Here is an 18,075-nt window from a genome sequence, read left to right as displayed (position 1 = left end):
ACAAAGTCATCAACTTCCTTTAAGCTCTAAACAACTTCCTCTAAACATCTTTGAGTTCATTTCTTTCTTCTTCCAGTGTTTGTCAAAATATCTTTTTGTATGTTCAACAGAAAAAAGCTCATAAAGACTATGAGAAAATTGTATAAATGAAACATTTTGAATGAGCACTCCTTTTAAGATTTAAAGTGTCATTTTCATTTGTTCTAATTTCATAATTTTCTAGTTCAGATTTAAATGTAAGCCTCACTCTGAGACATCCATATGGCTCATGTTTATCACACAACACTCAAGCTGTACAGTAGTAAACATAGGCCATGTCCACATTAATGCGTTTTCATTTAAAGACGCATATTTTTGTCTCCGTTTTTCCCTTCTATCCACACTGAGACGCGTTTTTAGGAAACAAAAACGTATCTTTTTGAAAACGCTCTCCAAAGTGGATAAATTTGAAAACGCCGTTTTCGTGTTGTAGTGTAGACCGTGAAAACGGAGTCTTTCAAAAACGATGACACATTTTTGTCATGTGACACCCAGTCATGTTACTAATTTGTTTACTTTATTTTCGTTGTGAGTATGATTTTAGTGATGTCGTCCTTACTGTGAGGGTAAGCAGCGTCATCAGCAGGATACTGTTCTTTAAAGCGGTCCAGTACGTATATCGGCGTATTTGTTTTGGCACGTCTCTCAGTCTACATTTTCACTCTCTTTTGCAACTTTGTATTCATGTGTTACTCGAAGCAGCAACTTTACTTCATTGTCAGTCCATTTAAAAAACTCTGTGCTTTTCCTCTTTCTTAGTCTCCCTCTATCCTTCTGTGTAGGGCTTTAACTTTATATAGCTTCTATGAAGTATCGTTGTTCATTCCTCTATTGTCAGTGCCTAAACACTACGGCAGTTCAACTCTTTTGTCTTTCTGGAGGAGTATTGTGATAAATGTCACCATTGAGTTTTTTTTATTTCTTAGATGTCTATAAAAGAGAATGCTACTGTAAAATTATGGATTTAGACAAGGATAGATATGCATGCATGTACTCTGTGTGTATATACACTCACCGGCCATTTTATTAGATATACCTGTGCAACTGCTCGTTAATGCAAATTTCTAATCAGCTACATGGCAGCAACTCAATGCATGTAGCAATGGTCATGATGATCTGCTGCAGTTCAAAGTGAGCATCAGAATGAAACAGAAAGGTGGTTTAAGTAACTTTGAATAAAGGGCATGGTTGTTGGTGCCAGACGGGCTGGTCTGGGTATTTCAAAAATTACTGATTTACTGGGATTTTCACGCACAACCATCTCTAGGGTACAGAGAATGGTCTGAAAAATGAAAACATTAAGTAGCGGTAGTTCTGTGGGTGCAAATGCCTTGTTGATGCCAAAGGTCAGAGGCTAGACTGGTTTGAGCTGATAGAAAGTCAACGGTAACTCAAATAACTGCTTGTTACAACCGAGGTATGCAGAAGAGCATCTCTGAATGAACAACACCTTGAGGCGGTTGGGCTAAAGCAGCAGAGGATCACACTAGGTGCCACTCCTGTCAGCTAAGAACAGGAAACTGAGGCTGCAATTCATACAGGCTCACCAAAATTGGACAATAGAAGATTAGAAAAATGTTGTCCTGGTCTGATGAGTCTTTCTGCTGTGACATACGGATGGTAGGGTCAGAATTTGGTGTCAACAACATGAGAGCATGGATCCATCCTATCTTGTATCAACAGTTCAGGCTGGTGGTGTAATGATGTGAGAGATATTTATTTGGCACACTTTAGGCCCATTATTACCAACAGTGATCACAGTGTATCCATCTTCTGATGGGTACTTCCAGCAGGATAATGCGTCATGTCATGAAGCCCAAATCATCTCAGACTGGTTTCTTGAACATGACAATGAGTTCTCTGTACTCAAATGGCCTCCACAGTCATCAGAAATCAATTTAGGAGATTCACATCATGGATGTGCAGCCAACAAATCTACAGCAACTACGGGATGGCATCATGTCAATATGGACCAAAATCTCTGAGAAATATTTCCAGTACCTTGTTGAATCTATGTGATAAAGTTAAGGCAGTTCTGAAGGCTAAAGGGGTTCCAACCCAGTACTAGTAAGGTGTACCTAATAAAGTGGCTAGTCAGAGTATGTGTGTATATGCACACAGAACAAATTTAAGAGACCATTTGAGAATTCCTAGTTTCTCAGATTATTTTTCCTTCTGTAGACTACTTGTACAAATTCACAGTATCACAGTGCCACTTAAAGAAATCTTTTTTTTTTTTCATTTGGTGCAATAAATCCTTATATTCAATTATAATTTCTAAACATATTTGTAATAAGTAAATATGATTAGAAATGTGTAGAAAAAACAAATCTTTACATTTTACTCAAACCCATATCTAAAAAAGGCCAGAGAAATATATGATACGTAAATGTGCTCACATGCAAGTAGTTTGACATCATAGGGAGACAGACTCAATTTTAAATATATAGTTCATTTAGCATGGTTTTCCTGCCATTCTGTTATTGGTCAAAAGACTAAGTTTTGGTAATGTCACCAGTAATCTCACAATTTATAGTATAAACATAAATAAAATAAGGTAATTTTAAAAATCTGTTCCTTTGTGGAGATGATTGGACTTTGATACCTGACTATTACACACTCTATTGTGAATGGCAACAGTTGCTATAGTAGGACTGGTAATGACTGATTCTAAGCCAATGCTGGGGGTTAATTAGTGAGACTGCGCTGTTCTACCGAGACCTCTAAAGAACAGCAGTGACCTCTCCAGGCACCCAATTATCACCCTGGAGACTAATGGCTTTGTTTACCACTCCATAATTGACTTTTCTTTACCTTGTATATCTCTTATTATCCCCAGTCTCTGTTTTTCTTTCCTAATACAAACATCTGTTTTCTTTTCAGAGGTGTGTGGTAAATGTGGAGAGACGCTGTCTAGATCTCAGCCAGCAGTGAGGGCAATGGATAAACTCTTCCACTCCCACTGTTTCTGCTGTGTGAGCTGCCAGCGCCCCCTGCAGGGCATGCAGTTCTATGATCGTGATGGCACACCTCAGTGCGAGGAATGCTACATGGTGAGATGATATGTTTAGAAATTGTATAATGATGTGTTGCATGCCAATTTGCCTACTTGGACTACATCCAAAAAGTGTACATTAGGGCTGCACGATATTGGAAAAATATAACATTAATGCAACATTTCTTTTTTTATTCCGTGATTATATATTGCGTTATGAATGCCATTTCACTTAGATTAGTTGAATAACTATTTTAAAAGAATTGATTACTTTTGATTGATTGAGATGATTTTGTAGGACAGGGGTCTCGAACTCAAATTGGCGGGGGGCCATATTAGTATTAATTTATTTATTAATATCCATAGACCATTTAAATCGAATATTAGCAAAATAAATCATATTAACACCACCAGCATAACGTGCAAGTCATGAAGAGGTGTTTGTTCAACAAAATACAGAAACTATTAAACAGACTGTAATCAAATGACCCTTGAATATTTACAAAAATAAAGCTTTAGCAAAAATAGAGCACTTATGGACCTATGTTTCAACGTTTAAATCAGCCCCACAAATAATCTGCATGTGCGTTACTCTTGACCACACACTAAGAGAAACCGAAAGAAACCCAAATATATAGTATAGTACCCTTAATCTCCAGTAGGTGGGGGTCAAAACCAGAAGTGTATATGTGACTGCACAACAGCGATAGTGATTCAAAAATATCTGTTTTTTTGGGCCAAATCTTGTTATGTTTTTGATGTCAGTCGAGGGCTGGAGGGAGGAGGAGGGGGCAACAAATTGCCCGCAGGCCTGCTGAAAGGCAGTGCATAAAATATGATAATAATCTAAAAGCATAGATCAATTCAACAAATGTTAAAAAAATCTTTATTTAATAAAGCGTTTTATTGTTTTCCGAGGAGTAGGCTTACCACGATAGACTGTGTTGACAGTGTTACCGGTTTTAAGACTCAACACCGGTGACATCACTTTTCAACCGTGACACCGTCCCCACATTTTTTTATTTTCACAAGTATTCATTTTTTTAATGAAATATTTATTTGAATTAAATGAAAACTATAATTCTGAATCATTTACTTAAGATGAGAACATGCACTATAATTAAAATCTGAATATACAATGCTACAATGCGTCATATTTTATCACGCGAGGAGATCGAGAGGAGTTGAATTTACAGAAAGAGAATTGCAGACAATTAATTGTCAAAACGCAATGCAAAAGCGCCTGTTTGGCAATATTTTGAGTTCAAACCATTTTTTTTTCTCAAGTATTCGTTTTTTAAAATGAAATATTTATTTGAATTAAATGAAAAATATAATTCTGAATCATTTACTTAAGATGAGAACATGCATTATATCTTGTCTTAAATCATTTTAAACGTGTCTTAATTTTCAATCAAAAACACTTCCAATCACCAACAACACATCTCAATAAAACTTTTAGCAAAACTACTAGGCTGTTGAAAAATCTTTAGCATCTAGCTCTATACAAGTCTGAAATTTCCTTTTTTATGGTCTTAAAAAGGACTTAAATCTTAAATTTGACTTGGTAAAACCTGAAGAAATCATGTTTGAATGTTTCACTGATAGCTGAAGTTTCATCATCCCTTAGTCTATAATTCAATGGCTCACAGCTTTTACTTGTATTAATTTAATAGTTTTTGCCCTTTTATGTTTTGCGAATCTTTATTTTTATTTCAAAAGAATAGCATTGATTTAAAATATCAATTTGGTTATAGCAGAATAAAAAAATATATATTTTTAATGTATTTACTTTCATTTACTTTCTTTCTTGCTCAAAATCAACATATTGAAGGATTTCAGAAGACTCATATGACACCTACCACTAGAGTAATGTCTGCTGAAAAAAAATTGAAAATTGCACTATTATTTCCTTGTTGTACTGTTTTTACTGTTTGTTCAATCATATAAATGTAGTCTTTCTGGGCAGAAGGCTATTTTAAAAATAATGAAATAAAAATCATGAAAATGTGGGGACTAAGTTAACATTTTTTATATATTGTAAAGCATTGTGTCTATTTATGGTTTGTTTTGGCTTGTGCTTGTTTCCAGAGTTCTCTGTCCGTGTGTTCCCGCTGTGGGGAGCGCATCACAGATCGCGTCCTGAAAGCAATGGGTCAGTGTTTTCATGCTCACTGTTTCCTCTGCACCACCTGCAACTGCTCTCTGGAGGGAGCTCCTTTCATCACTGATGACGACAACAAACCCTACTGTGTCAAGGATTACCATCGGTGAGCAGCACTGTCATCACAGACCAGTGCTTAGCTGTGCTGTGACTAATAAGCCCATTTATTTTCAGTTTTCAGAACTCAACAGTGATATTTTAGTGGCTTTTTTGAACAGTAAGATTTTTTTTGTATTATTTTTTAATGTGGAACTAGTGATGGGACGATAACTGGTTTCAAGGTTTACCCCAGTTTGGCAATTTTTGGAGATTTAAAACTAAAATCACCAGGCGTCTTATTACAATATTGAGTTCTAATTGGACAGTCATCATTGTTTAATAAATTACCATAAATAGAGAATTTTTAATATTTAATTTGCATGATAATTTTTACATTACACACATTGTTGTTAATCTAAGGGGGGGGGGGGGGGGTGTAAGGGGGGATTGTGCTTTTACAAAGGAAGATGCTTTTTGTCATTTTCCATGACATCCCCCAGATTCACCTCCCTCAATTGGAGCACTGTGTATCAATTTAAGCACAGGGTGTTCGCAGGGACTTAAAAAGTATTAAAAGTTGATAAATCAGTTATGAAAAAATTAGCCTTTAAAATATATTAAAAAGACTTGATCACATTTTTATGAGGTCTTAAATTTTGTTTAAGCATTGTCCAAAGTGTTTGACTCCAAAAAAGCAGAAATATATATTTTTTCCATCTAATATTTACAACGGTGTGCTGGATCCACACGACTGGTTCAGGCCGAGGCACATTCGGCCAAGCTCCTCCATCCGTGTGATGTCACATAATTTTCGACAAACGCAAGGTGATATGACACTCTCCACATATAGCGAAACCATAGAGCAGGGGTCAGGAACGTTTTCAGCAAAGAGCCATTTCTGATTTTTTTTTGGTAAATGCATTTTTTAAAGAGCCATTGGGTGTGTGCGTCTGTGTTTTGTGTCTGTGTTTGTGTGTCTTTGTCTGTGTGTGTGCATCTACTTGCCGAGGTTACCATAGAAATTTAAGTTTCTTGCTCTTTATTGCTGTTGCGATTCAAATTAATCCACAGCGCCACACATGTGCTTTGTTTGAAACGTCCTTGTATTGTAAACTGAGTTATTCATTTTGCTATAAAAATACAATAAAATTGTAATTGTATTTTCAATAGGAAACTGATTTCTAGTGACAGTTATATATATATTTTCACTTAAAAACTATTGAAGAGAGACCGCTGGAGAGCCACATTTTTTGCTCAAAGAGCCACACGTGGCACCGGGCCATAGGTTCCCTTCCCCTGCCATAGAGTGAAACAGACGGCAAAATGGGAAAATGTAAGTTTGCATACTTCCGGTTGGAGAAAGACGAGTCTAAACAGTGGCTGAAACCTGTTGCTGAAAACAACCTCGTAATTTATTCTTTCAAACTTTGTTTCTTCCGTGCTTATCTGAGTTCTGTTGCATAGTTGTGTGCTCCATTGATTTATTTAACTAGAACTGTTTATTATCAACTGTTTATTAAATGAAAGGTTTGATACTGATTAGAACTACGTTGGGGTATGACGTCAATCTGACGACATGTTGACGTCTTGGCCCTGCCGGGTGTTTAAGGCCATTTTGGTCATCATACAGTAAACATCTGTCATCTTCTCATCAATGACATGCATTTAAACAATTTCTGGGTCATCTATGGGTAAAGATGTGGACATCATCTTGGACACTTCTGTGTATGATTTGATAGGAAAGGAATCACAGGACTGAGTTTTCTAATCCCCGTAAACGAGAAAAGAGCAGTGACTGCAGGTTGAAGGAAAGTAATGGAGCAAAAGTACCGATACAGCACTAAAAATGTACTCAAGGGAAAGTTAAAGTACACATTTATAAAAACTAATTAATAAATTGTCATTTCTCAGAAAAAGCTACTCAATTACAGTCATTTGAGTATTTGTAATTTGTAACTTTACACCACTGGGATTCCTGCATATACCATGATCTAACAAAGAACTTAAAATCTAGATAATTTAAAGTTCCTTGTTAGTTTTTGTGAAGTTAAATGACATTTTCAAAAATGAACACAACAAATAAGAATTATCTCATAGAAATGATCTAAAAAGATTACTTCAGACACAAATGACTTGAGTGGTATAAGCACACCATTCAGTTTAATTTAACGTGACAAAAAAAACCCTATATTTTAACCTCTCACCTTCTTCTCTCTCTCAGCCGTTTCTCTCCACTTTGCGTAAGCTGCAATGAGCCAATTATTCCCGACCCTGGAAGTGAAGAGACAGTCAGAGTTGTTGCCTTAGAGAAGAACTTTCACCTGAAGTGCTACCGATGTGAGGTGTGAAGAGCCCTCCTTTCATTCAAGCCACAGATTACAAGACTCATGTTTAGAAGCTTAAAAATAACAAGCGTTTCCTCTTTCGTTGCAGGATTGCGCTCGCCCCCTTTCCATAGAGGCAGACGCTGATGGCTGTTACCCGCTGAATGGCAAAATCCTGTGCATGAAGTGCCACACCCAACGTAACAAGCAGGCCAAACAGTGATTTGTGGTAAGCTGCCACAAACCCAAAGCAAAATTGAAACAGCTGTACTTTAAAAAAAAAAAAAATGTATTCGTCATGTCTTTGTAAGTGTTTTAAATTCAAATCTGTTTCATCTTCCTCATGCAAGTCTAGCCTTTTCTTGACAAAGCTTTTCTTGCTGCTTTTTTTCTGAATGGCCTTGCCTTTCGTGCCCTGCAGTCTGGGCCTCGAGATAATGTTAGTGCCTCCGTGTTGAATGTTAAGTACGACTCAATTTTTACCCCTAGATTGTTTGATATGTAAAGTGATTTTTAGAGCGTTTTGTGGCTGGAACTTTTACTGTAGTTGATTGTGTGCAGAGGTAATGTACTGCACTGCTGTCTCAGTTCAGCGAGCTCCCAGCATGCCTTTGAAAACAAAAAAGACCTGGAACATCCGTAAATTGTAGCACAGCTGACTACTGAGGCAAGACGTGAACGTCTGTACATCCACAACCATCCGTGCACTTTCATTAAGGCTTTTCCGTAGTCGATGAGAAGGGCTTGTGTGAAAAATGTAAAGAAAAAAAAGGAAAGGCCTACGTGATTTGTGTATTTGTAATGCATGCTTCGTTTATAGAACAAATTAGCAAGTATTTTAAAAAGCACATTCGTTTTGTCTTAAAATGTATTGAACAAAATATGTGTGACACATTGCGTTGATTATCATTGCCAGTATCAGTTTTTTATTCCATAAATTGTATTTAGCGATTGCGTGAGTTTGGTGATTTAAGAGTATTTCCAAAGAAAAGCACATCAGTCACAGAGCCTGTAATAGAGGGGTGTCCACACTTGGTCATGGACAGTTTAGCTTCAGCCCTAATCAAAAACACCTGAACCAGCTAATCAAGCTCTAACTAGACATACTAGAAACTTCCGGACAGCTATGTTAAAGCAAGTTGGAGCTAAACTAAGCAGGACAGCGGCCCTCCAGGACAGAGTTTGGACTCCCCTGGTATAATATTTAGCTAGAGATACGTTCTATGGAGCTAGAGCTTTTAAAAAAGATCATGGAGTGAACAGTACTATATACACAAAAGTAAATACACACAAAGTGTTTTTCAACACGTTCCTAGAGGACCACCAGCTGTTTTAAAACACAGGTGGCAAATCCAGTTCCTGGAGGGCCGCAGCTCTGCTAATTTTCCAAAGTCTCCTCAGTCTCCTTATCCAAACACACTTGATTCAGATCAACAGCTCGTTAGCGGAGACTGAAAGACCTGTAATGGTTGTCACAGATACAGGAGACATGCAAAACATGCAGTGTTAGTGGGCCTCCAGGATCGTGGTTGCTTTAGAACGTCCTCAACTGAGCCACCTGGTTAAATAGAGCAGAATTCGTTACAGATTCAGATCCACAGTTATTCGTCTTCATTTTTAGAACAAAAATCAACAGTGTTAATGTAGACAGAATAACTTTACGATTTTTTTAACAATAAGCATTCTTTGGTATTAATGCACAGAATTCAGTTTTTACATGATAACATTCTATACCTTCTTGCTGTTCTTTTTCTTTTTTTGATGGAAAGAGACGTCTGACTAATACCACTCAATTTTTGCTTTAGGTAGTGCTAAATATTTTGAGAATTACATCCATTTATTCCATGCCTCTGAAACAATTATTTTATTTATCTTTGCGCCTCTGTTGTTTCCTGTTTGATGAAATGGAATAAAGCGATTGCTCCATTCACAAAAATATTAGATGACCAAATGAAAATTGTAATGCGTGATTTGCTATTACAACGTTTTTATCGTTTATGCTTCTCCGTTGCTTCATTTTCATGCTGGTATCACAACACTGCTGAATTCAGTAAGATGTCATTTATTCCATGTATTTTATCATTTAACTTTGACTTTTTTTGTAAACTGAACGTCTAAATTCCTCTCTTAATATGTGAATGTGTGTATGTTTACGGTCAAAAGTATGCCAACGTATTATTTTTGCTATCATTGTTCTCCTTCCACATTTGTACTGTATTCTGAACTAATAAAAATGTCAACATGACAAACTGATAAACGTTTTCATTTATTTAACTTTCATTGATTCTCTTGTCAGAGCATATTTTTGAAGTGTTTACGTTTTTACCATGTGACGCTGTCCAAATATGTTCGTTCCCACGCAATGTGTGACATGCTCTTTTGTGGTTTTGCTCCTCTCACACCCCTCAGTTCTTATCAGCCTGGACCAGCCTCACATACCCCACTGATAGTCAAGAGTGACGACGTCTGTGCATTTAAATTTGTCATTTTAAAGGTAAATATGAATATTAGCTATGCTGAATTTTAAAATTGTGGAATGAAAAAATAAAATGCTTCCAGCTTTTTTCCAAGCTGTGTTTCTGTTTCCTAAGTTTAACTGTGGTGACTTTATTCAATTGATGGATTTGAGAGCAAAATCTTATTTTGGACCTCATAAATGTGCCAAAAGGAAAGCTTTAGAAAACAAATCCAGAATAAAAGCAGTTGTGTAAGCTTTAAGAGAAGGTTCTTGTGGGAAGCCCTGCCATTACATGGTTATCAGACGGTGAAAGTGTGAACAGAGTGCGTGATGGGGGAAGATAGTAGTTGGATGACTTGTGGTTGACGGAAGCTGAGATAGAAAGAGGAACAGTGTGACGAAATAGAAAACTTCACAGGAAGACCAATATGTAGGAAAGATCCTGACCAAACAGCCATAGTAGTTGTATTAAGAAGCACATGATGGATGAAAACCCAGCTGTTCTTCAGGTAAGGCTTATGCGTTTTCTTTTGTTTACCAGCTTTCTGTTATAGTCGCAGGAAATAGCAGTAGAAAGTGAGATGGCATCAGGGAATCCCATCAACCAGATTCAAACGTAGATCACGCATGTAATGCTGGTTACATTTTTATCTGTTTTTGTTTGTTTGTTTGCTTTCTAGTACGTAATATTTGGGTATTGCAATGTATCCCAATGAAAATATTTCACACCAAAATTAAAACTTATAATTTAGTCACCTTTCAGTTACTCTAAACTTACATGGGTTTCTTCTTTTGAATGAAATGCTGAAAGCCAGGTGGTCATATACTGGCTTTCATAGTTAAACAAAAATGGGTCAGAAACGAAATAAGAAAAAAATAAAATAATTATTTTAACTCAAAAGTACCTAATGATCTTAAGTTACTTAGTGTGTTATTGGACACACAGACTCATTCATGGGCATTTAGTTGAAGGAGAAACTACTCCAAAATATTAGTTTTGCACTATCATCCTAAATATAAAACATGTCCTGTTAATGTTAGGAGAAAACGTAAAGACCTATTTTTAGATGTGGATCCATTAAAAATGTAGAGTTTCTTCCAAACACATATACAGTTGAAGTCAGAACTATTAGCCCCCCTTTGTTTTTTTTTTATTATTATTATTATTATTTGTATATTTGCCAAATGATGTTTAACAGAGCAAGGCGTTTTTCACAGTATGTCTGATATTTTTACTTTTAATTATTTTTAATTATTTATTTTTTAAATTTTTTTACTATAATTTTTTTTTACTATTGTATGGTCAAAATTATTAGCCCCTTAAAGCTATTTTGTTTTTGATAGTCTACCGAACAAACCATCATTATACAATAACTTATTACTCTAACCTGCCTAGTTAACCTAATCAACCTAGTTAAGTCTTTAAATGTCACTTTAAGCTGAATAGAAGTGTTTTGAAAAATATCTAGTAAAATATTATATATTTGTATATGTTTATAAAAATAAAGATAAAATAAATCAGTCGTTAGAAATTACTCATTAAAACTATAATGTTTAGAAATGTCTTGAAAAAAAATCCTCTCCGTTAAACAGAAAAAATAAACGGGAGTTAATAATTTAGGGGGCTAATAAATCTGACTTCATCTGTATATATTTATATTATTATTGCTATTGATGTCTTTTTGCTATAAATTATGCATTATAGAAATGCATGAACAGTTTTTAAATATTATCTGTTTTGCCATGCATAGAAGCTGCTATGACAATAAATTCCAAACTTTCTCTACACTGTAAAAATTTCCTGGTTGCCTTAAATTTTTAAGCTGAATCAAATTAACCTTATGAGTCCATTAAACTTGCATTATGTTAAACTGACTAGCTTGTGCAAATTATCAAATTAATTTAGAACATGGTTATCTAAGTTTAGTAAGTTAAAATGATCTAAAAACATATGCTGCCTGTCAGGACTAGTTGACGAATTGTAGAATTTTTTTTTACAATGTTTGTGGCCACGTCAGTGGTCTGCATACTGAAATATCCATATTTTATTAAGTTTTCCATAGACCAAAGAACATGAGGGTGTAGAAACTGTGTATGTAAAACTTTTGTTTTAACACTACTGTTGTTTTTAACTCCTATGGCTCTTTGACTTCATTGCTAACCAGAAAAAACTGTATATTCAATTATTTATTTTTTACTGTTGATGTTTGTTAATTACTGAAATGCTCTTGCCATGAAAATAGCCTCAGTAGCTGACATGGCACTAAATAAATAAATAACGAATTATTAAATAATTGACTTTATTGCTCATGTTTTTTTAAATGTTTAAACCCAACAGTCAACTTGTAAATAAGTGTAGTTGACTCAAAATTTACTGAACGTTAATTCTAGTCATTTGAAAACAGTTTTAAAGGTAATAAGTTACATAACCTCATTACTTCAACTTAAATAGCTTAAGTTGACAGTAAAGATAAGTTTTTTTATTTTATTTTATTTTTTATTTTTTTATTAATCAAATCGTTTGTTACAATCTGTTTCCTCGGTTTCAGTTGCCTTAATCTTTCTGTTGTGTCAAATATGACCTATTTACAACTTAAATCACTTATAAATATTGTGTTTACATCTGATTGCCTAAAGGCCTTTAAATATCTTCCACACTATGCACTTGAACATATAAAAGTGATGATCATCTATTTTATTGAATTTTGAGCGTTTTAATCAACCTTGTTACACCTGTGGTGTTCCCGGTCAAAAGTGTCAGCCATGAATGGGTATCCAGGCTAAATTTATTCATCAGACAGAAAACATCCCCACACACACTACCCCAACTCACTCATTTCAGACTGAACAATGTCTTTTGTAGGCACACATCTCTTTTACAAGCTTATGTGCTGATCCTTCAGCCTGATCCCACAAGGAAACATAACTATTTTTATGTTTTGTCTCAGTTTATTCATATGAGTTCAGTCCTACAAAATTTTACAATTTTTGAAAGGAGGCGTGGCACCCAGCCCCACCCCTAAACCCAATCGTTATTACGGATGAGCAAGTCATACTAAACTGTATGAATGAGATCATACAAATTCATATGGATTAGCTAATAAACCAATAAGTTATGAATTGCCATGGAAATGTTGGATCCTCCAACGTAAATCAACTGATAAAACAGTGTATCATATCTTCACAGACTAGGGGCTCTATTTTGATGATCCATGCGCAAAGCAGAATCCACTTTTGCTAATATAAAGACGGAAAAATCCACTTTGCGCCATGGCGCATGGTCTAAAAGGGTTGAGCTTATTTTCTTAATGAATTATAGGTGTGATTTGAGAATAACCAATCAGAGTCTCATCTTCCATTCCCCTTGCGCTATGGTGCATTTGCTATTTACATGACGGCTTTGTAAATGGAAAAACCAAGCGTTTCACTAGCAAGAAAACAGTTAAAAAGAGCATCTACTGCGCGAGAATGAGAGATAAGTCTTCTCATTATCTACTTTCATTTTCACTCTCGTGGATAGGAAAACCTTGTACGCACAGACATCAGTTAGCCTATAACTAATTAATTTCGTTAGTTAAGCGCAGAGATTTGTTTCAAAACTATTTCTAAATTCTGTTCTAATTTCCAGCAAACAGTTATATCCTAATACACATGCTGTGCCCCATATGGTCTAAAACCTGACAGGTGGGCAAATCTAAGCTTGTTTTTAATAAAACAAATATAAATATGCATTTAAGAAATAATACTGTTTATAATAATAACATTATACAAAAGCAAATTGTCACGAATAAACTAAAAAGCCCCCGAGATGAGGAATGCATGAAAGTTTGGTTTTTATATTTATGTAGGCTAGAAAATAATATGTTTTGTAATATTTTAATTCTTTATATTTATATCCTATATATCCTTAATATTTAAATTATTTTTCATATGTAAAGATATTTGCGTATTGCTCTACATCTTGTGTGTATTAAGCAGTGTGTGTGAGGTGCACAACTAACGCACTCTGCGCTAGAGTTTAGACCGGCTTTGTTCTGGTCTATTGAAAAATCTATTATAGTTTCTCAAAATAGCAACGCGCCAGCAATGCGCATTATTATTTAGACCAGAACGCCTATGGGCCCACATATGAGCTCAAATGCATTTGCTATTTAAACAGCATGGCACAAAACTTTAAAATGACTCTTGCGCCAAGCTAAAACTAGCAAACAACAATTGCGTCGCGCCTTGCGGCGCTACATTGTGTTGGGTATATGATTGGGCCCTAGGTGTCTGTTATGTGAATCCATCTGTGTGTGTGTTTGTTAGTTTATTTCTTTCTTTTCTTATTTTACTCTTTTTGTTTATTTATTTGTTTCTCTCTCTCACTCTCTCTCTCTCTCTCTCTCTCTCTGGAAAGCACAGAGAAGAAATCTTGTTCCCTTTCTCTCTTTCTTTCTTTCAATCTCCGTTCAGCCAATCTCTGAGCAGGAGCACTTTTAGCTCAGCTTAGCAACAATTATTTTGTTATTAGACTTATTATCTCGCTCAAAAATGACCAAAGTATAACTAGTGCTGGTTCTGTGTCCATGCTCACCGTATATATCCTCAGTCACTACTCCCTATATCAGTACACTTGAAGGACTGAAAATTCGATCACTCAGAACACAGGAAAGGATAGCAATTTTTTTGTGCTTTGCTGGTTAATGAATCATTCTGATGGATTAAAATTTCTATTTCTTTGGCCAGACCCTGTGATAGATGTAAGCGAGCTGTCTATTAGTAATGAAACAAAGTATTTTATTTTTTGTCATATATTGTTCATTTTGTAATATATTTTTAGCGCCTATTTTTATTTTTATTGCAGTTATTTTATGTCTAATTCTGTAAATTCATGTTAAACACTACATTAAGACTTTGTTCACAGCTAAAGAATGTTAAATAAATAATATTCTATTAGTGGAGAAAAAATATTTTTGTGCTAATATAAGAGCAGTTAAAACAGACCAGTCAATATTAACAGGGAACACTAAAGAAAGGGGCAGGATGTGAACACGACAGGAGGGTTAACTTATTGGGTTTTTCAGTACTCAGTTGGTTTGAGTTCTCTTCATTTATTGGCTTTTACTGCACTCAAATTGCTTTGTTTGCATAAATGGATTAAGTTCACAGTACTCATTAGAATTAGTTTTTGAACTGAAATAGATTGTTGCAATTGGTTTCCTGAAATGGTTTGAGTCGCCCTAACTTTTAGGGTTTTACATTGTAGTTATATGTTTAACAAGTGAAAATAGAAGGAACGTTATCAGGTTAAATAATCATATTGCTGATCCATAGTTAATATTGTTATTTAAATTAATTTATAATTAAGTTGCTGACATGGTTTAAGAATTTTTAAACAAAAATACATGAACATTTTCTTCTCATCAAAACCAATTAATAGACAAAGGCATCAAGCATCAGAGTATGATGAGTCTCATGCTGCAGTGCATGCTGGGAGAATCATTTGAAACTCATCCATGGCTCTATGGTGTGATTAAAAGATATATATATATATATATATATATATATATATATATATATATATATATATATATATATATATATATATATATATATATATATATATAATCTTTTAATTATGCTTGGCATAACACACTGTTACAGAAGCTAAAGAAAAACTATGATGAGGAATGAGGTCAAAGAGCCCTATAAAGCAAACACTGAGAGAATGATTATATTCAGTGAATTTCAGGAGCCATCTGACAAAGATGAACTCAAGCAGGTTATTAATAACTAATAAGTGAAGCTGATGATACTGTTTGTGGAATTGTTTAATGATCCTCAGCTAAGATTTTAAGAGGTTGTTTTATTTCTTTTAAGGTTGTGACTAAAGTCAGCTAGTTTTGTGTTTCTCTTCAGTGATTCAGTTTAACCGTAGGTGTTTATGGCTCAAACAACACTTTCTTAATTGCTTAAATATCTCATTACTTCAGCTTAAATAAAGTATGTTCTTGGTAACCATTTGAACTTAAATGGTTTTATGGTACTCAATTGATCTGAGTTGTTTTCATTTATTGGGTTTTTCTGTGCTCAAATAGCTTTCAAATGGATTAAGTCCACAGTACTCATTAGGATTTGTTTTTGAACTAAAATGGTTTGTTGCAATTGGTTTCCTCAAACGGTTTGAGTTGCCTTAACTTTTTGAGTTTTACAGTGTGCTAAAATTGCTTTGCGTACTCAAATGGATGAAGTTCACAGGACTCATTATGATCTTTTTTTGAACTTAAATGGTTTGTTGCAATGGGTTTCCTCAAATGGTTTGAGTTACCTTAAATTATTTGGTTTTACAGTGTGCTGTTAGCAATCACAATTACTGAAGGAAAGAGAAATAAACACACACAGTGGCCAATTACAGAATTAAGTTAAATAACTGTTGTACTAAAATAAACTACCTTCAGTCTCAGCAGAGGTTCATTAAACAACTCCACAAACAGCATCAGAAGCTTCACTTATTACTGAGCGCTTTGACTTTCCTATAGTTCTCATTAAGAATTAACAAAATGAGAAAGGTTTAGTTACTTCTTAACTTAATTTTTTTTTCCTGGTTTCTGTAAACTATTAGGAGGGTAGTTTTTTTTTAAAACACATTTATTATAGCAAAAAAAGCTGGAAAGTCAATGCTGTGATTATGTGAGGTTCATTTAAGAATATTCTATTCTTTTTTTATGGTTCGTTAAATATCTTTGTTTTTAATGACAAGAATAAACATGAAAGATATCTTCTTCCTTTACTGAGTTAGGAAATAATAATAATCAAAATAATCATAATCATAATAAAGTTCAGTTACTATGAAGAAACACTCAAACCTTAAGAATAAGACCTTAAACCTCAACAATGGTAACAATTAAAATGTTTCATGCTGCTGAGTGTGGCACAGTACAAATATTCCATCATGCATTGCAGAATGAATAAATGATGTAGATTAATGTTGTTGGGGAACAAACAGTTTTAACCTACAAATGACCTTTGTCAGATGAAGAAAAGCTGAAGTCAGAGATTTAATCAAAGAAAGCAGAATCAGCAGAAGCAATTGTCCAACAATTATATTCTAAGATACAGTTGAAGTCAAAATGATTCGCCCTCCTGTGATTTTTCTTTTTTCTTTCTTTTTTAAAAAATTTCTCAAATGATGTTTAACAGAGCGTAGACTTTTTCCACGGTATTTTCTATAATATTTTTGTTTTTCTTCTGGAGAAAGTCTTAATTGTTTTATTTTGGCTAGAAAAAAAGTTTTTAAAAGCATTTTAATATTATTATTAGCCATCTTAAACAATACTTTTGTACGATTGTCTACAGAACAAACCATTGTTATACAATGACTTAGAAATGAGGTGTTAAAATAATTATGTTTAGAAATGTGCTGAAAATCTTCCTTCCGTTAAACAGAAATTGGGGGAAAATATATTGGGGTGGCTAATAATCTAGGAGGGCTATTAATTTTAAATTCAACTGTACGTCATGACTGTACTGAATTGCATTACACATGCTGTATTGGTGTTTTTTCCTGATTGGGTAAAACAAAGATAGACTCAGAAAATTTCCACAATGTGTTTAAATCCTAACAATATCTCCAATGATTACTTTAAAAAAAGGTCAGACAGTCAGTAGGCCATTTAGAGCTGAACCCAGACCTGTAAGAATGATCCACCGAAGAATAGAACACAAAGTACAAACTGTTTATACTTAAGGCTGTTTCTTGCACTCTTTGCCGTCTTATCAAAACTGCTAGAAGACCCATAGCAGACTAATGCAAAGATGGATAAAACAATTCACATCTAGTGAGAGCTGTTCAACTAGCACCAAACGCCCAGTTCCACATGAGAGGTCTCAGTGACCTCTGGACTGAACCTGAAGATCCTGAGGAAACAACTTGACATACAGAAAAATCAATGACACAAATCATAGTTTTACGCTGAAAAAGGATGACACCAAGGTCGTCATATTCACTTTATTCTCTGTGTACTAGCCATTTGAATCATTTTGGCTAGAGACTTCCGGTCGCATTTACTTCCAT

General features: G+C 34.7%; 2 protein-coding genes across 5 annotated transcripts in view; both read left to right on the top strand.

Moving 5' to 3' along the window:
- The window catches only part of zyx (zyxin), a 47,031-nt gene extending 37,213 nt beyond the window's left edge, over nucleotides 1–9,818 (top strand). For 2 of the 4 annotated variants that reach the window (XR_015510572.1, XR_015510571.1), the window contains exons 7-10: nucleotides 2,923–3,092; nucleotides 5,126–5,528; nucleotides 5,815–7,579; nucleotides 7,671–9,818. Coding sequence is in view for 2 of the 4 variants with exons in the window: in XM_087286032.1 (XP_087142158.1) it covers nucleotides 2,923–3,092; nucleotides 5,126–5,304; nucleotides 7,459–7,579; nucleotides 7,671–7,784 (584 nt within the window). In the remaining 2 variants the exon portion in view is untranslated. 4 annotated transcript variants of the gene reach the window in all.
- A 657-nt stretch (nucleotides 9,819–10,475) lies between these two features.
- Nucleotides 10,476–18,075, top strand: part of kel (Kell metallo-endopeptidase (Kell blood group)) — a 33,769-nt gene continuing 26,169 nt past the window's right edge. Inside the window, exon 1 of the mRNA XM_087286837.1 lies at nucleotides 10,476–10,528. Within this exon, the coding sequence (XP_087142963.1) occupies nucleotides 10,499–10,528 (30 nt within the window). The 5' untranslated portion in view covers nucleotides 10,476–10,498. The remainder of the gene's footprint in view (nucleotides 10,529–18,075) is intronic.

This window comes from Danio rerio, chromosome 16 (assembly GCF_052040795.2).
Source record: "Danio rerio strain M-AB ecotype USA chromosome 16, GRCz13ab, whole genome shotgun sequence".
NCBI classification, from domain to species: Eukaryota; Metazoa; Chordata; class Actinopteri; order Cypriniformes; family Danionidae; genus Danio; species Danio rerio.
This window is presented reverse-complemented; position numbering and strand designations above follow the sequence as displayed.